This window comes from Podarcis gaigeae (genome assembly GCF_964106915.1).
Source record: "Podarcis gaigeae genome assembly, chromosome: 3".
Taxonomy (NCBI): Eukaryota; Metazoa; Chordata; class Lepidosauria; order Squamata; family Lacertidae; genus Podarcis; species Podarcis gaigeae.
Window position 1 is genome coordinate 95,718,911 of NC_139680.1, and position 23,607 is coordinate 95,742,517.

General features: G+C 43.1%; 1 protein-coding gene across 3 annotated transcripts in view; it reads left to right on the forward strand.

The window, feature by feature from the left end:
* Positions 1 to 23,607, forward strand: part of PTPN14 (protein tyrosine phosphatase non-receptor type 14) — a 461,328-nt gene that overhangs the window by 38,284 nt on the left and 399,437 nt on the right. For 2 of the 3 annotated variants that reach the window (XM_083733089.1, XM_083733087.1), the window contains exons 2-3: positions 5,248 to 5,550; positions 8,181 to 8,350. In XM_083733089.1, coding sequence (XP_083589215.1) covers positions 5,377 to 5,550; positions 8,181 to 8,350 — 344 coding nt within the window. In that variant the 5' untranslated portion in view covers positions 5,248 to 5,376. The remainder of the gene's footprint in view (positions 1 to 5,247; positions 5,551 to 8,180; positions 8,351 to 23,607) is intronic. The other variant, XM_083733088.1, reaches the window with a different exon arrangement.

Below are 23,607 nucleotides of genomic sequence, written 5' to 3' on the forward strand. Positions count from 1 at the left end.
AGCTGCAAGATAGTGGCTGAAGAGAGCAGGCATCCACATAGATTTTAGGCGTAGGGAGTGTATGAGCACACATTCAGCTCAGGGATTTCTCTGTCCTCAACAGAACTGAGCTTGCAGTCCTTTCACACGAAAATATCATCCCAGGTTTCCTGCTAAGCTTTCTTTATTTTCATCAGCTTTGTTTAAAGGAGAGAGAGAGAGATCTTTTGCAGAGGAATTGTGAATCAGATACTTACTCTCCCAACCACTGCAAAGCACCCACAGATCTACCTGCTTTCCTACCTCCTGTGGATCTTGATCAACCTTCCCACCCCTGATCTAGGAGTGGGAAAGTAACTGAGTCAAGGCATGTCTAAAATGCTTACCACACTTTCCCTGTAAATCACCCCCCCCCCTTTGCAGGATCTAAAGGTACAGATCAGCACCATCTGAAGGGTGTTTTATTTGATGGAGGTGACCAAAATCAGTATTACATTCCATCCTGTACAAGCACAGCTTGTTTCACGGGAATGTTTCTCACGGCATTTTTTAAATAGCATCTTGTGCCTTCACTGTGAACAGATGCACAAAGCATTTGGGCAGGCCTATTTAAGATACATTTATGTACGGTACTTATTTTTTTTATTTTTTGAAAAGAAACCTTTATATCGAATTGTACTTGCTTTGTGTTACAAGTTGTAAAGCACATTCCATGGCAAGAAATCAAACAAGTTCTTGGAATACTAGTTTACTATGTCTCATGGTTTCTCTGATAAATAAGCTACATGAGTTTAATTCCATAAAAGAACAAAGGAGGAAAAGTGCCCTGTTCTTTATTTTTAAGAATTCGTAGTTCCGAATAGGAGCAAAATGATATCTTGACTCCTCCTTGCTCAGTGTTGACCATGCAATTTTATACATATCTACTTGAAGGTAAGCCCCATTGAGTTCAATGAGTCTTACTCCCAGGTATATGGATATATAGGATTGCAGCCTTCATCTATCCATTTTCTTCCTACATTTTGTATAGAGTGTTTGCAGTTTGCGTTTTCCTTCTTTCTCATCCAGCCGAGTTCTGAATGCCGAAAAGAATGGAAGTTATATTTATTTATCTTAATAGAGAACTATCAAATAGTTAATTTAGTCTAAGGGTGTGACTGCTCTAGTGAATGGAAATGTATTTTAATGAAACAATAAGTTTAGATAAAGTCCACCGGCAAAACTGCAGTTTACAAAAGCAGAGCTCAGGCACTATGTAGCCCTATCCTCTGTGACCTTTGTTGAGTTTCCTTTCATTCTTCCCACTACTTCATATCAAGCTGTTGTCTTGGGCATATTGCAGAAGGTTCGTTAGCTATAGGTGTATATTAGAACTTGAGGTTTTATTCGTCCAAGAAACTTAATTCCTATTTTGTACTTGAAATTCCTTTTAATCCAACACAACCTCTTGGCTTTTCTTAAGCCATGGTTGCAAATTACGAGTTGTCCTTGGGAGCAAATACGGTTTTTGCTCGCTGCTTCAGAGTGAATTCCTTTTGTGTCAGAGTTAATCATGGTTTAGCGTTAGATGCAAACCATGGCTGCTGCTAGTCTTGGAGCCATGTTTTCCAGTTCAGGTTTATGAGGGAACAGAGTTAGCGTTTGCTGTAAATGTAGCTATATAATTTTTTTTTTTTTCATTATAAATTTTCGGAATATCACTGTAGAAATTAGTGATCTTTAAGTTGGATAATACTTGTTTTCTCAGGTTGGCTGTAAGTTTTTGCCCCACTGCTACACTCATTTCCTGGGACCATTTTAATTGGGTCATTTGTTTGTATTGAGAAGGTTCTATGGTATTGTACTTAGTTATTTTGGTTTCGTCCTTTAAGTTAATGGACAACGATAATGGCTGGTGGTCGCTTTCAGTGCGCGTTCCAATTTTGAAGTCCATGATCGAATTTATAATATTATAAGGGACAAGAATATAGTCGATGACACTGCATCCTCGGGGGGAGAAGTATGTAAACTCCCCGCTTCTATCGCCTTTTGTTGAACCATTCACAATCTGCAAATTAAAGTTGTTACATAATTCAAGTAGGCGTAAGCCTTCGTTGTTAACAACCCTGTCTCTGGAGAATCGTCCTATTTTCAGGGCATGTGCGATATCATTATCAGTATTCCAATTTAGTTTGCTACATAGTTGTTCATTGTTGGTTCCTACTCTGGCATTAAAATCACCTGCTATTATCAGTGAGGCATTTGGGTATTTATCGGTCAGATTTTCTATATAAGAGGTTAGTTGTGACCAGTTTTCACTGCTGCTGTTGTTTTTGTTTGGGGGGATATAGACATTTACAAGTAGCAAAGAATCTTACAAGTAGCAAAGAATCTCTATAAACTATGAGAAGACAAAAATTTTGGTCTTCTCGAATGGTTGGAAATTAGAGAAATGGAAAATAAGAGGGCAAGAAATCCAACAAGTGAAAATCTATAGGTATCTGGGAATCTTATTCCAGAGCAATTTAGGGTGGGCAACCCATCGCACAAATGCCATAAAACAGGCAAAGTGCATCTCATCAGCAGTTGCCCGTTTTCATTATCAGAAAGGTAATCAATTTATTCCTGCGGCAAATCAGATATTTCAAACAAAAGTGCAATCCCAGATATTCTATGGAATCCCGCTATGGGTCCAAGCATATAACAATGATTTAAAAAAGATTCACTCTAGCTTTCTGAGACGTATTCTTGGACTCCCAGCTATGATCAAATATGAAACAATGTGTGCAGAAATAGGCATACACACAATGGAATATTGGGCATGGTCCACCTCAATAAAGTATTGGTTACGCTGCCACTTTCGCTGCCCTCCATCAAGTCTGCTCGCTGATTTGCTCAAAGACTCCTATAAATCAAGATGGTATCAGCACCTCGAAAAAAAGATTGAATCTTTAGGCATCGAGCTGGAGCCCCTGTACAATTCTAGTGAGCAATATATCTCCCATAATATCCTAACTAGACTAAAGGATGTCGAGAGACAAAATATTATGGCAGCTGTAAACAAAATTTGCTCCCCCATATTCTATGAATTAAATATCTTAGATAGCAGAGCCAATTACGTCACTAAACTAATAATCCCAGCCCAACGTAGGGCTTTTATGCTGGCCCGTTTGAATGTTTTTCCCTCAGCATTTGTCAGGGGAAGATATCAAAACATTCCTAGAAACAAGAGACTCTGCAGATGCTCTATGAATGTCCCGGACACTGTAGAGCATATTCTCCTTCATTGCCCATTGTACAGTACGCTCCGTCAACGCGTGCTGTCCCCTCTTTTGGGTGGTCTGGAACCGCAGCAAGGTGAATGTGTGGGTTTCTACCTATCCGACGTTGACCAAAGGGTAACGGCGGGGGTAGCCGAGTTTTTGGTAGCAGTCCTCCAAGGAACAGGATAACAAGGAAAACCACTGACTATATATGTATATATATATATGCATTTAGCAAACTGCTGCCTTTTTATATATATTTCAAGGCTTTTATATGTTATTTTCTCTTTTAAGGTTTTATTTCCATAATGCCTAATAAAGGTTTGATAAAGTAAATATAGCTCTAAACCATGGTTTGCACTAGGGATGGGGAACCTGTGGCCTTTCAGGTGTTGCTAGACTCCAGCTCCCATCATTCTTAGGGACCTTGGGATGAAGGGCAGGGAATAAATAAATAACCCCTGACCAATGGGACTGATGGGAGTTGGAATTCGACCAGAGCCAGAGAGACACAGGTTCCTCACCCATGGTTTACAGTCATGGGGAGAAGAAGGAGAGAATTATTATTATAACCATTAGTATTAATGATAATTTAATTTATGAATCACTTCCCATGAGGCATCTTGAAGCAATTTACAATATAGTGACATATATAAAAATTACATATACAGAACAGTTAAAAACAGTTCCACGCTCACACACACACATATACAGTTACATCCGCTTCAGGTTGCGTTTTTTCGGGTTATGAACATGTTACTTCTGGGTTTTGGCGGTTGCGCATGTGCAGAAGCGCTAAGTCGCACTTTGTGCATGTGCAGAAGCACCGAATCGCAACCCGCGCGTGCACAGACGCGGGTTGCAAACTTGTATCCCGCACAGATGACGATCGCAACCTAAGCGTCCGCTGTATAACCATAACCCTCTAAATTTAAAATCTGTTTTAAAAAAGCAACACACACATAAAATCAATTCAGATCCAGCACAGAGGCCAGCTGGGATAAAGACTTTTAGAAGGCTTGTTGAAAGAGGAACATCTTTAGCATGTGCTAAAAAAAACAGTAGAGGAGGCAGTCAGGAGAAGGGGAGTGGGGAACTTGTTTGTCCAAAATGGCTCTCTATCCGCACAGCACAGTTTCTGGGGAAAATTGTTTTGTTTCTTCTGGCTCATGGAAGGGCAGGGCGACATGGGAGCAATTCAGCAACATGTACTACCGTGTTGCTTGTTCACAGTAGGCCATGGTCTATGGCAGGAGTTACCAACAAGGTGCATGTGGGTTGAATCATGTCCATGTGGTCTTCCGCTGGCATCCACGAGGGCTCTGAATGCCCCTGCCCCCATTGCCCCCTTAGTCATGAGGTGACTACTTTTATTCATAGAACAGAAGAAGGAAGTGTGATGTCTCGTTTACTCCTTCTCTCGTTTACTCCTTCAGCTCTCTGCCTGCTTTGCAAGACTCAGATTGAGTCTACTGGATCAGACATTGAACCGCATTGCTTGGCAATCCAAAGTGTGTGTGTGTTTACGCTTTCTATTGGGGATGGAAGTTAATTTGCAGAAGTGGGAGAAAAACAACAGAGTGTGATGCCCATGGCACTTGTTCAGAAATCCCCAAGTACCCATGAGCCTAAGAAGTTTGCGGCTGGTTTGCGGCTTAACATGACGTGTGGATGCGGTCAGAGAGTTAAAATTGGAGAGTGTATCTTTGCAATGCCATTACTGTGGAGAATGTTGTGTTTGTGCATGTGGGACAGAGCATGCTCCTTCAAAGCAAGCTGTCATTTCTGGCTTGTGTCAAGTTTAATTGTTCTTAATTATATGTAAATTGCCTTGAGATGGTGGCTTGGAAGGTGATTACTAAATCAGCAATGGCGATGAAGATAATTCTATCTGGGTGGGAGGAAGCTGGTTTTAACTGTTCTTGCAAGGCGATGACCGTTACTTGCATAAAAGCAAATGTTCTGCCCCACTTAACCCTAAGCAAATAAACCTCATTTCTCCATTTGTGTGTGTGTTTTCCTCCAGCAGGGATCTGCCTTTGGCATGGGCAACCTTTCCCAATCCTGGAGGAGAAGAGCAGCCACTGGAGCAGCGATATTCAAGTCTCTCTTGCTAAGAAGATCTAAAGCGTGAGAAGGCGAAGCCCCAGCAGCCATGCCGTTTGGGTTGAAATTGCGAAGGACCAGGCGCTACAATGTCCGGAGCAAGAACTGCTTTATGACTCGGATCCGCTTGTTGGACAACAACGTGATTGAGTGCACACTCTCTGTGGAGAGCACCGGGCAGGAGTGTCTGGAGGCCGTGGCTCAGAGGCTGGAATTGCGAGAGGTGAGGGTAACCCAGGAAAAGACCATCTGCCGCCTGCAATTTGGCATATTTTTAGCTCGAGCTGTTTGTCATTTGGAATCTGTTTATTAGAGTCATGTTATTCTTGGAACTGGCCCGATCTTATCACTGAGTGGAACTTTGGCAAACGTACCCTGCTTACATAAAAGTCCATTACCTACGGTTTGGATGGTGATTCAGTGATATTTCCTGTCAGGTCCTAACTCTCTTAAGTGGTCTGAAAGAGAACTTCATTCTGTTTCTCCATAAGCGAAAAGGCTCCTTTTCGTGTTAATGTTTCCACGTTGAGGCAGGGCATCAAACATGTTCAGAGTTCCACTCCCGTGAATATTTCTGTACAGTGGTACCTTGGTTCTTGAACAGCTTAGTCGCTGAATAAATCGGCTCCCGAACACCACAAACCTGGAATTATGTGTTCCGGTTTGCCTATGTTTTTCGGAAGCCGAACCTCCGATGTGGCTCCCACTTGCGTGCAGGAAGCTCCTGCAGCCAATCAGAAGCCGTGCCTTGGTTTTCAAACGATTTTGGGAGTTGAACAGACTTCTGGAACGGATTAAGTTTTAGAACCAAGGTACCACTGTATTTCACTGGAAAATAGTTACAAGGCACCTTTCCCACCCCCATATTTTACTGACAAAATTCACAACTCGCGAATGCAACCTGATTGTTCAGCTAGTGAAGCCATGTGCTTTTAATGCAGGATAAGTCATTCCTGCTCCTGCTGCATTCCATCGAGGCCAGTTCCTCCCCCACTCACTCTGGTCCAGTCATCACATAAATGTCTTGAGCTGTACGCAGTGGGCAGCTTTTTGTGCAAACCGGCACTTGCTTGCCAGGCACCAAGGAGAGAAATTTGCGCTCGCTCATTTTTTTTTTTTTTGGCTTGGAATGTTGGACGAGCTTCAGATAATCCTTTTAAAATAAATAAATAAATAAATAACATTGTTTCTGGAATCTCTCCTGAAGAATTATGCCTCTTTCCCTGACTGTAGTACATCTATTTTTTTTAATTTTTAAATCCTACTGGAAGCTGCTTCTGTTAGAAGCTGCTTTTAATTACTGTACTGTTCTACTGTACTGCCTCAAAATGATGTAAGTTTAAACCACACCCACTGCTTGGACTCATGGGACACTCATTTTAACACAACCAGTACTGGAAACCCGAATTTACGCTGATACAAGAAATAATGGTAATCACTCTGATTCAGTTGTTTTGTTTCTAACCCAGGATCTGAAATTGGCTTCAAACCTTGGTTCATGATCTCACTCTGATTAGAGCTAACCATGGTTGATGTCCGTGGTGATGCAGGGAGCTGTCTTTATATGAACTCAGACTATTTGTTCATCTATCCCTACAGTGTCTCCAGTAGGGTTCTCCCCCATCTGGGAGCTTCTGCATGCAAAGCATTTTCTCTACTTCTGAGTTATAGTTCTTCCTTTAACCAATTATAACATCAAGCCATTTGGGAGGGTGTGGGGAGTGAGGAAACTTACGTTTGAGAGAGGTGCGATATAATAATAATAATAATAATAATAATAATAATAATAATAATAATAATAATAATTATTATTTATACCCTGCCCATCTGGCTGGGTTTCCCCAGCCACTCTGGGTGGCTTCCAACCGAATATTAAAAACAATACAGCATCAGACATTAAAAACATCCCTTTTCTTGTGTTTTTGAAATTTTGAATAAATATCATTTTTTTAAAAAAATCCCTAAACAGGGCTGCCTTCAGTTGTCTTTTAAAAGTAAAATAGTTGTTTATTGCCTTCACACCTGCTGGGACGCAGGGCAGGCACCACTACCAAGAAGGCCCTCTGCCTGGTTCCCTGTAACCTCACTTCTCGCAGCGAGAGAACCACCAGAAGGCCCTCAGCGCTGAACCTCAGTGTCCGGGCTGAACGATGGGGGGTGGAGACGCTCCTTCAGGTATACATGACTGAGGCCATTTAGGGCTTTAAAAGTCAGCCCCAACACTTTGAATTGCTTATTCCTGATCCCTTAGGACTAATCAAAGGATGAGGAAGTGTTATATTTATTCTGATCTCAGGACTGGCAAAAATTCAGTTGTTTCCCGCTCTTTGTTTGATCATAAATCGTAAGTGCAAGGTGTATGTTGGTGCCAGAATCCCAGAATGTCTTGAACCCATTCACAAGCCCAGATGCCCTGTGAAATTCCACCACTAAGCTGCTGTGAAAAGTCACATGAATTATTGCCCAAGCTTGGATGGCCAGAGTTGGAGAACTAACTACTTTGCCATTTAGTATAGGATGGAAGAATGAAGCAGGAGCTTAGCGGTAGAGCATTTACCTTGCATGTGGAAGGCCTCTGGTTCAATCCTTGGCGTCTTGAGGGAGGGCTGAGAATTGTCCCCCTGGGGTTTCAATGCCAGACATTGTACCAGCGGCTCTGGATAGTTCTGCAGCTCTGACTTGGTCTGAGGCAACTTCTTAGGTTCATAAAAATGAAACCTATTATTATTTGGTAACTGTTAATAGACATAGATTTTAATTTATCGGAGGAAGGAAATGGGAGAGGGTTTTTTGCTCTTTGTAAACTTGCCCAGCGAATAAACCTGCTTTTAAACTCTTCCTCCCCCTCTCCAGACACACTATTTTGGCCTTTGGTTTCACAGCAAGAGCCAGCAAGTGCGATGGGTGGAATTGGAGAAACCGCTGAAAAAGCAGCTGGACAAGTTTGCCAGCGAGCCTTTGCTGTTCTTTGGGGTCATGTTCTACGTGCCCAGCGTTGCCAGACTACAGCAAGAAGTCACAAGGTACCCAAAGCTCTGTTTCATTATACTTTTCGTAGTTAAGACCGCCGCCTTGCTGCAGGTGTCACCAATAGCAGACGGCTCGGTGGGGTGGAGGGGCTTACCTGACCTCCTGGCAGGTGAGTCGCTGCTGCTTACCAGGCGGGGTGAGGTGCCAAACGGGGTGATGCCAGATTGACTGCGCTGGTGCAATGGTACTATGCTGACTTGGCTGCTGCCTGGATTACCCAGCAGCAATGGCTCACCTACCACAAGGTGACGTAAGCAGTGTTGATCACTGCTGAATGTAACATTTGCTCCCAATTTTGAGACCATGGTTTGCCGGGAGGGTATCTCAGGAAGAGTTGCTAGGTACAGTCATACCTCTTGTTACGTTTGCTTCAGGCTGAATCTTTTCAGGTTGCATTCCGCGGCACCCTGGAAGTAACAGAATAGGGGGTAGTAGTAGTAGTAGTAGTAGTAGTAATAATAATAATAATAATAATAATAATAATAATAATAATTTATTGTTTATACCCCGCCCATCTGGCTGGGTTTCCCCAGCCACTCTGGGCAGCTTCCAACAGAACATTAAAATTTACTTCCGGGTTTCGCCACTCACGCATGCGCAGACGCTCAGAATGACGTTACGCGCAGACGCGGCGAATCACGACCCGTGCAGACGCAGGTTGCGTTCTGCTCATGATGCGAACGTGGCTCTGGAATGGATCCCGTTCGCATCCAGAAGTTTTTTCCTGAAAAAACTCTGGGGACCAGTCCGTAGCATAAATTTGCATAAGATTTACATATGGAGGCAATTTTAGGCTGATTTTCAGAGGGGGGGGTAAGCAAAAACAGAACTCTACAGTGCCATCTGGTGTCACGGTGTTAGAATGCATAAACAACGCACATAAGGCTCGTTTTCTTATCCAATGTAGCTGAACCCTGTGTCTGCATTGGATCTAAAATTGTTTTGACTGTTTTCATGCATGCAGTTGTTTTATATGTGGTTTTATTGTATTGTAAGATTGCTTCAAAGTGCTTCATATGTAGCAATTGACAAATAAAATAAAATAAATAAATGAGGCTTAAGCAACATCAGGCAGGAATGTGAGCAGTTCCTCTCCCCTCCCCCCAAAAGTCGGTACTTTAATTACAGACTCATTAAACGGCAAATTTGTGGCCATCCAGCTGTTCTCTGTATTGCCAGCCGTCTGCAGGTGGAAGTACAGTACTTGTCTGGTGTAGCTGAAGCACCTGCAATTTGAGTAGTTACCTGGTATAAAGCAGTCTTTATGGTCCTCTGAAGGACAGATATTTGCATGGATTGCTAATTTAAGTCGGCTCTTCAAGTGTAATGCATCCCTTGATGCTGATATAGATCCCTGTTTATAATACTTGCAGATCAAATGGCCATGTTTACACGGCTCTCTAGTTGCACAGACAAAATCCACCATATGGCCATGTTACCTGACTTACGCTGCAATCCTATTTGTGTCGTCTCAGAAACATGCCTCATTGAGTTCAGCAGTGGCTCTAGATTTTCTCCAGTCTAGGTCACTGTGGATGATTCCAGCAGAAATCCTGAGCTGCCATTTTAGTGTTTCTAGATAGACACAGGTTTTGAACTTCTTCCTGAAAGAACATGAGTGGCATTTGAATCTCCTCAGGCTCATTGAACTGTAATGTGCCAAGGCCTATTCACATGCGTTGAAATTAGTGTAATATGAAAGCAGGCTACAGAGCTCAAGAAGTACGGTATTGTTTGTTTTTTACATTTTCAGTAAATTTTAAGGCCTGGTGCAGACCTTCCATGTGTTTTCCGGTATGAATTCTCCCCCTCCATTTGCGGGTTGCTTTAACTTTGCAGTAGTGTTACATCTGCACAGAAACAAATCAGGAGTAACGTTAAAACAGGTGGTGTGGCTGTAGCATGGCTGAGCCCCCTCACGCATCCTTTCTCACATGGGTTGGTTATGTGAATCATACTTAAGCCTGCTGTGGGCCTTTAAGATGTCCAATGCCACAGGAACTCAGCTCCTTATACCAGGTCCATTCCCTAACCAGTGTGACATTTTCCAGGGCTTGAGAGGAAAGAAAAACACCATAAATAATTATCTGTATGAAATATTGAAGGTCACATTTACAAAAGGCCCCCACATCAAAAACACAGTGGCAACTAGATGTTTATGCAGAGGACAGCAAGTTGGCTTATCATGCGGTATTTTGAAGTCCAACTGAGTTGCACTAATTTCACTCATCCGTCTTTGTGGATTCCATTTTGTCTGCCTCTTCCATGCCAGGCTCATAGTTTGTGATTCTAACCAGGATCAATTTTCCCAGATACATCTTTTTTTCTCTGTCTCGGCATCCAAAGCAAAGTAAGATAAAGTGAGGAACTCGTAATGTGAGCAGTGTTCTGTCATTGTTTATCTACCAGCCTGTTCTTCTCATCCTGTGATTCTGACTTTCCTGGAAAATGATGCAGGATGAAAATCTGTTTTGTGATGGCAAGGGGAGTTATAAATCAAGAAGGAAAAACAGTTGTGCCTCCATCACTCCCTGCACCCATTGTTTCCCAGCAAGGAAAAAGGCACTCATAGTTTCCTCAAACATTTCAGTCTGTCTTTGCAATATACTCTTTTTGCATGTTTAAAACTATTGCAGTGTGAGAACATTGTTTTTAAGTGCCTTCCCTCCATTTTGTAATTTCTAGTGCAAATATTAATACTTTTGTCAGGTAACTATTGTTTCTAAACAGTGCACTTTTCGTCACCTTGATTAGTTTGGGTATCCTACTGTACACAACCTTGATGGCAGAAAGTTAGGAGGAATTAAAGAACCTTTTAATGAGGGTGAAAGAGGAGAGCACAAAATATGGTCTGAAGCTCAACATCAAGAAAACTAAGATCATGGCCACTGGGCCCATCACCTCCTGGCAAATAGAAGGGGAAGAAATGAAGGCAGTGAGAAATTTTACTTTCTTGGGCTCCAGATGGTGAAAGCAGTCACGAAATTAAAAGACGCCTGCTCCTTGGGAGAAAAGCAATGACAAACTGAGACAGCATCCTAAAAAGCAGAGACATCACCTTGCCAACAAAGGTCCGTATAGTTAAAGCTATGGCTTTCCCAGTAGTGATGTAAGGAAGTGAGAGCTGGACCATAAAGAAGGCTGATCGCCGAAGAATTGATGCTTTTGAATTATGTTGCTGGAGGAGACTCTTGAGAGTCCCATGGACTGCAAGAAGATCAAACCTATCCATTCATAAGGAAATCAGCCCTGAGTGCTCACTGGAAGGACAGATCCTGAAGCTGAGGCTCCAATATTTTGGCCACCTCATGAGAAGAGAAGACTCCCTGGAAAAGACCCTGATGTTGGGAAAGATGGAGGGCACAAGGAGAAGGGAATGACAGAGGACGAGATGGTCGGACAGTGTTCTCGAAGCTACAAACATGAGTTTGACCAAACTGTGGGAGGCAGTGGAAGATAGGAGTGCCTGGCGTGCTCTGGTCCATGGGGTCACGAAGAGTTGGACACGACTAAACGACTAAACAACAACAATCCTACTGTACCAGTCTGCCTTTGAACTGGGGGCTGCTGATCAGATTATTTTGCTCCAGGATGTGGATCCCCCATTTTTTTTCACCCCAAGTACCCACACTGGTCTCATGCACATGACTGTAGAATTCATGCTCACAATGCACACCATAGGAAAATAGGTCCTGCATGGCTGCAGGTATCTTGCAAAGGGGGCCAAATTTTGGCACACTTTTAATAGCCGAGCTTTCCTTCAATATTATCGGTAAAATGTTGCAGACCTGTTGTGAAACCTGGAACAGAATAGACTAGGCCAGGCACCTTTTGAAAGTTATGTGACTTTTTCATAGTGGGTGTTTTTGTATGGTCATGTGTTGGGTTTAATGTTCTTGGATTCTTTGTTTTCATTCCACGGGATTCTTCTAGAGGGGTCAGAACTTTCTCCTGTGGGCTTTGGAATGAGTGCGCCTTCATGGTTTTAATTTGCTGTTTATAAAAATAATTTGCTGAGGATGGCAAACCCTTCTCCCTGCTGACTCCCACCAGTGAATAGAGAGCTTGTTCCCATTGTGTTGAGTATTGAAGCCTGAACTCTTTGCGGCAAATATCTCAAGACCATATGGAGGCTTTGCTAGGCTCTCAGCCTTGAAAAATGGGGAGGGGGGAGACTGTGTAGGTCAGGGAGGTGAAGGCAGAATATTCATACAGTATTTGAAAACATTTGAAATGTGTATTGCCTAACTTGGAAAAGTCAGACATATTTAGCTGCAACTTACTGTCTGTAGATATTAGAGCAATTTCATGTTGGTAATTAGTACAGTGGTACCTCGGGTTACAGACCCTTCAGGTTACAGGCGCTTCAGGTTACAGACTCCGCTAACCTAGAAATAGTACCTTGGGTTAAGAACTTTGCTTCAGGATGAGAACAGAAATTGCGCAGCAGCGGTGTGGCGGCAGCAGGAGGGCCCATTAGCTAAAGTGGTGCTTCAGGTTAAGAACAGTTTCAGGTTAAGAACAGACCTCCAGAATGAATTAAGTTCTTAACCTGAGGTACCGCTGTATTTATTTCTTTATTTTACTCGAGTTATGTCCTGCTCTTTAGCAGAGCTTCCAGTGGTTACCCATTCAACAAGGGTACTGTTTCGGGGAGACTGTTGGTGGGAACAAACTGTGGTTAAACTTGGCTACAGTTAATTTGAAACAAAGGGCTAGGCAGATGGATTCTCCAAACTCTGATGCAAGGTTAGGAGAGTTCGGTATTTTATTATTCAACTTAAAGTTCCTTTGTCCAGGTTCCAGCTGAACATTATACATGATGCTGCAAGTGAGTCAATTTCAATCACCCATCTCCCTAATCTACATTTCCCTATTTGGCTAATGTCAGAATGAGGATTCTGGATTGGGTAGATTCAGGTTAGCTCGTAACTGTGGTTTAATTGGGCCTATACCCTGCACCTCCTAGATTTTGGGTTAAATAAATGCAGTTCCTTCACCGCTTACGTTGACAGTTTTTTGTTAATGTCATTTATGTCATAAACCTTCCAGATCAAGTCTGTATGTATGGCCTGAATGAGCAGCTTGCTTTGTGTGATTGCTTTACATTTGATTGAGATTGGGCTGCTCGGGGGGGGGGGGGGGAAACAACTTTAAAAATAATATACACATCTTGGCGCTTTAAATGTTAACTGTTAAAAACATGTCTAAAGAAGAAAATATTTTAAAATAATTTTTAGAAACGTTGAGGATTCCTTCCCCCAACAAACACACTCAGAACGACATGGGAACCAGCAGCACTTTAGTACTGTACTTCAAATGTCTCGAGAAGAAAGTAGACTCGTAAATGAATGAACTTTGAGAAGTGTAGCCAAGGGGTGTGTAAAACGCTCGTGGCTTCTATTGGCACGTGGAGCAAGTGATATGGCATGGCTCTGCCAAATGAAACTAAAACCTTAGAGGCAAACAAAACATTTTGTGGTAAGATCAAAACGCTTGAAGCAAGATGGTTTGCTTAGAACTTCCTTCTTAAAGACCACAATTCTAAACAGTTTTACAGCTAGGGATTAAGCCCCAATGGACGCAACAGGCCTTACTTCTAAATCGACGTGCATAGGATTGTACAATGTGCTTTTCTGCTGTAGAATAATGCATTTCTCCTGGGTGGGACTGGGGTGTGTGTGTTCAGATTATTCTGATGGCAGCTTTATATCACGGAGGCAGCAGGTGCACGTGTAATATGCATTGACATATCTCTCGGTGACTTGTGGTTGTAAACATAGGTTCGCTGAAAGTTTTTGACATGAAACAATTGCCCGCTTCACCTGCGCAATGGCGTTGCAAAGTCAGAGCGGCACGAATATACAAGTGTGAACGCGTCCTTTGTAATACATGGGGAGCTCATGGAGTGGGCAGTCTGAGAACCTTTGATCAATTTCTACACTGATGCATAGTCAAAACTGACATGATTTAATGCTAGATTCAGGTAGGTAGACATGTTGGTCTGACGCAGTCAAAATAAAAAATTAAAAAATAGCACCTTAGAGACCAACTAAGTTTATGTTAGGTATAAGTTTTCGTGAAGAAGTGTTCATGCACACAAACGCTTATACCTAGAACAAACTTACTTGGTCTCTAAGGTGCTACTGGACTATTTTTTAATTATTTAATGCTGTGTAGGCTCATTCAGTTCTCTTGCAGAGGCTTCAAATATCTGAAAATCCATCTCCTTCCCTACAGTCCCTCTTGGGTGTTAAGATGGGCACCCAGCACCCTCAAAACTTAATTGTTAATTTTAGGATGAATGAGGGGTGGGGCCAGGCTTGGGAGGTGTAGAATGTGGGCATACCGCAGGTGCCCTTTACTGTATTAAAAGCCCCAGTTCACTGTAATCCAACTTGCTGAAATCTGTTAGCTCTCATTGCCACCTGGAGATGTGAGCCATACCCAATGTGGCTAGTTAGTTGGTTGGTTGAACAAGAGTAGAAAAAAAGACGCTTCCTGAATTCATGGTATTCTGGTTTCCTTCCTCTGCACTTCATGGGAACACAACTGAGTCAGTGATCAGAGCAAACCTTGTTTGAGGACGCAAGGAAGACCGGAAAGCTGCTTATCATTTGAGCCCTTTCAGCAATGTGTATTTATATTGGAAATGACAGGGCTGTTTTTCCTTTGGCTCTCAGCTACAGAACTGCTGCTGCTTTCCCAGTCCCTTAAAAAAAAGAAAAAAAGGATTACAATGTGATCTGGGAAGGGAAAAGAACATTACAGTGCTTTGGCATGATCTAAAATTAGGTGTGGTAGTATCAAGAAGAAGCTCAGATTTAGGTATATGTTTTCTTGCTTTAAAAAATGTATTTCTATTTGTACAATTTATGGGAGGAGGGGGTGGGATTGCCCAGGAACAGGAACAAAAGAGTTTGATACCTGATTAGCAAGTTTCCATTTGAGGTGAACCTCAAAACACACTTTTCCAAAAGATGGTTGTGAATTTCCAATTAAAATGCATATTGTAACTTTAAACATGGTTTTAGTAAAGTTGACAACCCTATTCAGTAGAAGCACAGGGACCAACTTGTACATTTGGCAGCTAAAATGAATGAGCTTGCTTGTGTCTTAAGAGCAAGCACTTTACCTGTCTCTTCTTCAGGTGTGAAGAAATTGGAAATACCCACTACAGTGGTACCTCGGGTTACATACGCTTCAGGTTACATACGCTTCAGGTTGCACACTCCACTCCGCTAACCCAGAAATAGTACGTTGGGTTAAGAACTTTGCTTCAGGATGAGAACAGTAATTGTGCTCCGACGGCATGGCAGCAGAGGGAGGCCCCATTAGCTAAAGTGGTGCTTCAGGTTAAGAACAGTTTCAGGTTAAGAACAGACCTCCGGAACAAATTAAGTACTTAACCCGAGGTACCACTGTATTGGGTTTAAAGCGGCTGAGGTTTGTTATTATATCCAAACCAGGAACAGTAATTACTTTAACCTTTGGTTTATTGGAAAAATCCAGCATCAGAAACTATGGTTTGATTCAGTACAACATGGTTTAAATTAACCACAATTTGCACTTGAAGCAGATTTCCCCCATCTCCTCCTGTGGCATGCACTGAAAAAGGAAAGGGGAAACGTGAGCCTGAGGTTTAAGCAGGTTCGCTCATGTAGTGCAAGTTCCATTTTAGTTTTGCATCTGAATCAGACCATGGAAATATCTGACAATGGGGGAGTTTCTGAAATTTGCCTGCAAGAACAAAGATCCTGAATTCACACCACAAATTGATCATTCACAGTGCAGTCCTACCCATGGCTACTTGGAAGTAAGTCCTGTTGAATTGACTGGGACTTACTCCTAGGTAAGTAAGCCTTGGGCATCTCCCCAAATCAACCACCACATTTTGTGTTCACATAAACCCTAAGCAGCAGTCTTGAAGGCCTTAGTACAGCTTAGTAGTTTATCACTGCTAGTAGTAGTTTATCACTTTGTAGCAGATAGGTCATCCCTCTTCTCTGCCTGGCAGAAACCACCAGGAACCACCAACAAGGAGGAGGGGAAATCTGCTAATCCACTGGGAAGGGTTTGGTCCTGGGCATGTTGAGACCATGATGTGCCAAAGAGTGTTGGCAGTGCAGAAGGAGGGTGCCCCTTTGCATCTTTTTATAAATATAGCAACAAAGATGATTCATACTGTTCCTGCCCAAACAGTGACATCACCTAAGCATCTCATGCTGCTGGTGGGGTGGGACTGCTTAAATCAATTTCCTTACCACCCGCTTGCAATCTCAGCACAAGCAATTCTTTGCCCTTGCTCGTTGTCCCGGTTCCTGCTGGGGAAGGTTTCTGCTTGCAAACGTTCAAAAACACCTTGCTGCTCATGAGAAGCAAGCAGGCTTTTTGACCTTTTAATGTGCCAGATTATGGGTTGAATTATGGCTCCACCAGGTGGCCCTGCCAAAATGTAACCAGACTAGGTGTTGGGTAATAGTATTCATAGTTCCGCTGGAAGCTACCTTATACTGAGTCAGACCTTTGGTCCATCAAGTTCAGTGTTGTCTACTCTGATAGGTAATGGCTCTCCAGGATTTGAGACAGGGGTCTCTCCCAGCCCTACCTGGAGATGCCAAGGATCAGGACCGGCCAACCCATGTGGCAAGGTGAGGCAACCACCTCAGACAGCAGCACCCAGAGAGACAGCAGAAACAGCCTCCAAGGAATGCATCACCTGCTGCTGCTGTGGCAGCAGCTGCAGTATGCTGAGAGCCAGTGTGGTCTAGTGGTTAAGAGCGGTAGACTTGTAATCTGGGGAACCGGGTTTGCTTCCCTGCTCCTCCACATGCAGCTGCTGGGTGACCTTGGGCCAGTCACACTTCTCTGAAGTCTCTCAGCCCCACTCACCTCACAGAGTGTTTGTTGTGGGGGAGGAAGGGAAAGGAGAATGTTAGCCGCTTTGAAACTCCTTCGGGTAGTGATGAAGCGGGATATCAAATCCAAACTCTTCTTCTTCTTTTTCATTTTTTTTTTTATTAATGATTTTCTTGATTTACAAAAGTGTGTGCATTGTTTCTCTCTCGTATTTTCCCCCACGAACTCCCTAGATGCAGTCAAAAAACAATGGGAGGATGGCATAGGCTATGAGATTAACCCCACTCAATGGACCAAAATGTGGTCTAAACCCCCCTTTAAATCCATATCAACAAAAAGAAATGAATTCATTCTGAGACTCACCTACAGGTAGTACCTAACACCAAGAAAACTAGCGCTAATACACCCAGGAACCTCACCAAAATGCTGGACAGGGTGCACCTCCACAGGCACATATTTCCACATGTGCTGGGAGTGCCCCAAAATCCAACTATTCTGGACAACAACCATACGAGAAATAAGTAAAATAACCAAGCAAGTATTAGAAATCATCCCAGAATTGGCCTTACTAAACATCTTCCAAGACAATAATGCAGCATGCTCTTTCGAGGCTGGATCTGCCACCTTCTCGACAGCCCCCGCAATGCCACCTCTGCAGCAGCCTCTTGGAGGCCGTGTTGGCCCATCCATAGAGAGAAAATAGTGGGGCCTGCTCTCTGGAGTCTGCACCCACCCGGCTTGATTCAGAGCAGGCCTCTTTCACCCCACAGCAGCCTTCAACAATCATGTAAGGTTGATTTGATTTCTCCCCACCCCTTGTTCCTGGTATACATCTTTCACTCGCCTTTTCTTCCCTGGTGGGGTGAGGATGCCATTTTGTGGTTCGCCACAGGTGCCCAAATGTCTTGGGTTGGCCCTGGATGCAAGGCAGGTGCTCTACCACTTAGCTACAGCCCTTCCCTGTGTCAGGTGGTAGTGGTATGTAAACATAGGGTAATGCTTATTTATATGTTTTATTAATTTAATAATTTATAGGCCACTTAACCCTCCCCCTGCTGGAGAAAAAAAATCACACTTGCTTTATTTGGTCAGGCTGTTTGGGCTTCTGCTTGGCCACTGTGAGAACAGGATGCTGGCCTAGAGGGCCTGATCCAGCAGGCTTTTCGTATGTTCTTAACTAAGTTGTCATGTGCGTGGACGAGGTCTGCTTATGTAATAATAATAATAAATTATTTATACCCTGCCCATCTGGCTGGGCTTCCCCATCCACTCTGGGCGGCTTTCAACAAAATATTAAAATACAGTAATGCATCAAACATTAAAAGCTTCCCTAAATGGGGCTGCCTTCAGATATCGTCTAAAAGTCTGGTAGTTGTTTTTCTCTTTGACATCAGGTGGGAGGGCATTCCACAGGGTGGGTGCCACTACTGAGAAGGCCCTCTGCCTGGTTCCCTGTAACCTGACTTCTTGCAGTGAGGGAACTGCCAGAAGGCCCTCAGTGCTGGACCTCAGTGTCCGGGTAGAACGATGCAGGTGGAGACACTTCTTCAGATATACTGGACTGAGGCTGTTTAGGGCTTTAAAGGTCCAGACCTTCTCCCCCTCTCCTCTGCTCATATGCCCCTGAAATTGCCTCTGGAGGGTTGGGGAGAAAACCCAGCACAGGTTTAGGGGGGATGGGGTGGGGAGTCCCATTGTACGTGGGGACCTTATTCTTTGCATTCATATCCCACTTAGCACCCTTTGCATCTTGAAGTTCACTCTTGTATCTGAGAACTATCCCCTCTCGGCTGCGTTATATTTAAATTGGAATCACGTATTGCATTCCTCGGCTACCATTCCATTCCAGTGATGACTCCTATGCCCAGAATTGTGAATCCATTACTGTTTAGACAGCATCAGTTTGAATTTAGAGGTTGATGATCCATTAGAGAATTGTGTTCTGCAGCAAAGTATGGACTCCAGTTTTCCGTCAGGGCTGCAGAGTCGTTCCCATGAACTCAAGAACTGGCCATCCCTTGTATAAACTGTTGAGGGAGAGCTTAATGTAATTAGCTGCATTTGCATAACCATTGTAATATGCAAACGAGCCTGAAAGAAGATGGGAGTTGAAAAGTGTGACACAATTTCCTTTGCGCCTTTCTTGCATCTTAGTGCTTGCGGAGTTCAATTAACCCTCTTTGTTACGGAAAAAAATGAAAGCAATAATTAAAACGAGACAACTTACTGACTAATTGCACGAGGCATTTTCAGCATGACTTGTTTGAAATAACTAAAGTGGCCCTGACCTTTTTGGGTTTTACAATCTGTAGATTTCTCTGTAATGGGGATGTAATTTTTCCTCAAATGAAAATAGGAAAAGCATCTCTGCAGAGGCTTCTACGCAGAAAAATAAATGGTAGTTCCCACTTGTGCAAGGAGGAGAAAGATAATTATCCGAATATGATTAACTCCCCCCCCTCTTTCTCCCACCCCCCATGTAGTTAACAGTGAGGAATTTATGTACTGTGAGAGGTCAGTGAATGGGTAACTAACGTAAATGAATGCAGCTTTGTTCTACTAGGGCGTTCAAATAATTTACTGGAGAGTGGCTGATGAATAATTTGAGGGAAAATATAAATATATCCTCAAAATTTCATGAGATCTTCAGTCTCTCCACAGCCTCTATTGGCACAGCAGCGTTTCAGTATGACCATCAAGCTACACCAGTGAGCAGACCCAATGCCAGTGTACATTTGATTCTGACAGTAAAAGGTCTTGCTCAGTCTTTGCCCAGGTCGGATAACAATGTCGCTGGTTTGCACAGAACCTTAAGCAACAGGTGCTACATGCTCTCCCCCCCTGCCCAGTTGCACGTGGAAGGAAGGATAATTTCTGCCAAGTTTACTTTTAAGCTACGTCCGCACTGTACCTTGAAAGCACTGTGACATCACTTGAACAGTCACGTCTTCCCAAAAGATTCCTGGGAACTGTAGTTTCTTAAGGGCATCAAGAATTCTTAGTAGGCTCCGGTTCCCCTCCCAGAACTACAGTTCCCACAGTGCTTTACCACCGAATCCCTCTTCCCAGGGATTTTAAAAGGAATTATTCCAGATTCTTCCCTGATGAGGACTCCTCTAGCGGGGTCATGACACACCACACCCCAGTGCCTGCAGACTCCATTGCCAGCGTACCCACCCCCGAAGGCAATTGGGTCGTTGGAGGGTAACCGAATGTATAATTTGAAAACAATCCTGTTGCACAGGTGATTCTGAAGCTGGGATTTAGTTAACAACACCGTTGAGCCTACAAGTCACAAAAGAATTCCATTCGCTTGCCCGGACCTGTGGCGTTTCTGCAGAGCTTAGCGCTGTAGCGAGCTGTAAACACATACCTGGGCGCGAGCTGCTGGGTACAAGGATGTCACTTTTACATAACCCCTCTTGAGAGGTGACCCACATTGGCTTGGGATTGCAAAGGGCATCTCTACATAAGTACAGCTGAAGCCCATGCATACAGTGGTACCTCAGGTTAAGAACTTAATTCATTCCATTCTTAACCTGAAACTGTTCTTAACCTGAGGTACCACTTTAGCTAATGGGGCCTCCCGCTGCCACCACTGCATGATATCTGTTCTCATCCTGAAGCAAAATTCTTAACCCGAGGTACTATTTCTGGGTTAGCGGAGTCTGTAACCTGAAGCGTCTGTAACCTGAAGCATCTGTAACCCGAAGTACCACTGTACTTACTTAGGAGTATGTCATGTTCAGTACAGTGGGACTTGCCTCCAAGTAAGAGTGACTTTAAAAGAGGCTTATCATTCCAATTTCTATACAAACTGCTTACAACCTGGAAGATAATGTGTCGCTTCACTGTGAGAATCTGTCTCAGGCTCACGCGCTTTCTCCTCCTTTCACCCTCTCTCCTCTGCCTATTTTCTTCATTCGAGGCAAACCATCGTTTGCTGTTTTATGTGCACTATCAAAATGAAGGTGGGTTTCCCAATACATACAAGGAACCAAAGCAGAGTCAAAGCTATTCCACTTCACTTTTGCAAGGAAGGTGTATCTCATAGTTTCCCAGTGCATGCAAAACAGCCAACAGAGGTTTGCTTCAAACTTTGAAAGGAGGCAGGGAATCACATCATGAGAAATGAGGAGTACATTGGAGATTGGGCCTTTTCAGTGGTGGAGTTCCCTTCCAAGATATGTATGATGGGCTGCCTCAGCTCAGGTCTTTTAGGAAAGTTTTTAAAACTCATTTGTTTCCCCTGGTTTTTACTTGAAGGTTTTGCTGCACATTCTCCTCCTGGGGTTTTTATTGGTAGCTATTGAATTTTATTGCATTGGGCTTATTTAAGCTGACTTAAAAAAAAAATGGAATCATATGTTCCAGTGTTACGGTTAAAATTGAGCATTTGCTATTAATGCAAGTTGTCTTGGGAAGGCTACATAGCCGTGAAAGACAGCTTAGGAAGATTTGAAACAAATCCTGACCAGTAAAATGGGAATAATAATCAGGCATGCAATGGTTTTCAGCATTACGCTTGAACTGGACCACATATTTGAAATGTGGAAAAGAACAAAAGGATTGCAGTAAGTTACTCCATGGGCAACAAGTAAATGATAAATATGCAGTGGTACCTCGGGTTAAGAACTTAATTCGTTCTGGAGGTCTGTTCTTAACCTGAAACTGTTCTTAACCTGAGGTACCACTTTAGCTAATGGGACCTCCTGCTGCTGCCGCCACGCCACCGCTGCCCAATTTCTGTTCTCATCCTGAAGCAAAGTTCTTAATCCGAGGTACTATTTCTGGGTTAGTGGAGTCTGTAACCTGAAGCGTCTGTAACCTGAGGTACCACTGTAAAGGAACGTTCCACCAAGGATGGTTCCACACGCTCCACGTACTGAAAGCATTTTTACAAGAAGACTTTGCAGCGCATCTCATTTTTAACATTTGGCCTTGCCATATCCTTAAGATTCTTTTAGCATGAATCTCATCATCTGACTTGGCTATTAACCTGGCTGAATACCAGAGGAATCGTCAAATAGTGACTCACATTGCTTCAGTATGTAACCCAAGCTTCTTTCCCTCACACTGTAATGTTAGTGGCATGTCCCTTTCAGAGCAAGCAAAAGCATATTTGGGCATGATTCAGTTGGTGTGGCTTGGCACAATTAAACTCTATTATGGTGAGCTGTGTTCCTTACCGTGCGTGGAAGTTGTCTGTGGGATAGTCTGACCCCCATCACGTGAATCCCTGTTATCCAAAACTTTTCAATTCAAGTTCCCCATATAAAGCATTGCCTTATAGTGCTAAATTGACATTTCTTTCTTAAATAATTCTTGTGCCCCCTTTAGCTGCTATGTATGAATGATAAAGCTGTCAATGGCAACTAGTTGTGAGAGCAATATCATTATGTCCACTACACAGCTATGCCGGTTTATACCAGTTGCTGCTGGGGATCTGAAGTGAAGAGGATGCCATTCTTGGCTTTCTGTAGGCACTTAGTTGGCCACCTTGAGAACAGCATGCTGGATCCAGCAGGGCTCTTCCTGTATTAAAAATAACACAAATATGGAAGAACGAGGAAACCCTGACTAAAGAACTATGGCAAGAGAAACTGATGGACTATGCAGAATTGGCAAAATTGACTCATAAACTACGGGACAAGGATAACTGTGACTTTAAAGATGAATGGGAACCTTTTACAAAGTACTTAAAGAAACCACAAAGTGAAATGGACTCCTTGGCAGGTTTTGAATAAACACTCACAATTTTTTTATTGACAATAATCAGTCAGACAAATTAAGGATGTATACAATTATGTAACATGCGGAGAAGAGCATCTGTAGAGAAACCAGAGATTGGAGCTGAGGGAAGTCGGGGGGAGGGGAGGGGGGTTATTTTATGGGGGGAGGGGGGAAATGGGGGGATATCAAGGATGATATGTGTTAAGACAATATGTTTTGTTTGAATTCTTAATAAAAAATATTTTTTTACAAATAATAACACAATAACACAAATCAAGAGTCAAGACCCTGGGAAGAGAGTGTTCACAGCAGGGGAAAGCAGGGTGCTGATAATTCCAACCCATTATTTCAAGTGGCAGGCACTGACTTAGCCAATGCCCAGTGCAAACTGTTCAGCACTCTAATTATAAGAAGCACATGGTGTTCAGCTGGGACTTTTTTAAAAAAAGAAAGGAAAGGAAAGCATGCTCTTTCCCCCACCCTCTTGCTTCCTGCCCCACTCATTTCAGCTGCCTTTTCTCTTTTTAAATTGCCTTTTCCTTGTTCCTTTCCAAGCTTGACAAATTGGGTTAATCCCATTGGGCCTCTGTGCTATTTTTTTTAATTGCTGTCACCTTGTTTTGGATTTGCTACAATTTATGGTCCTAGTTCAGCTGAG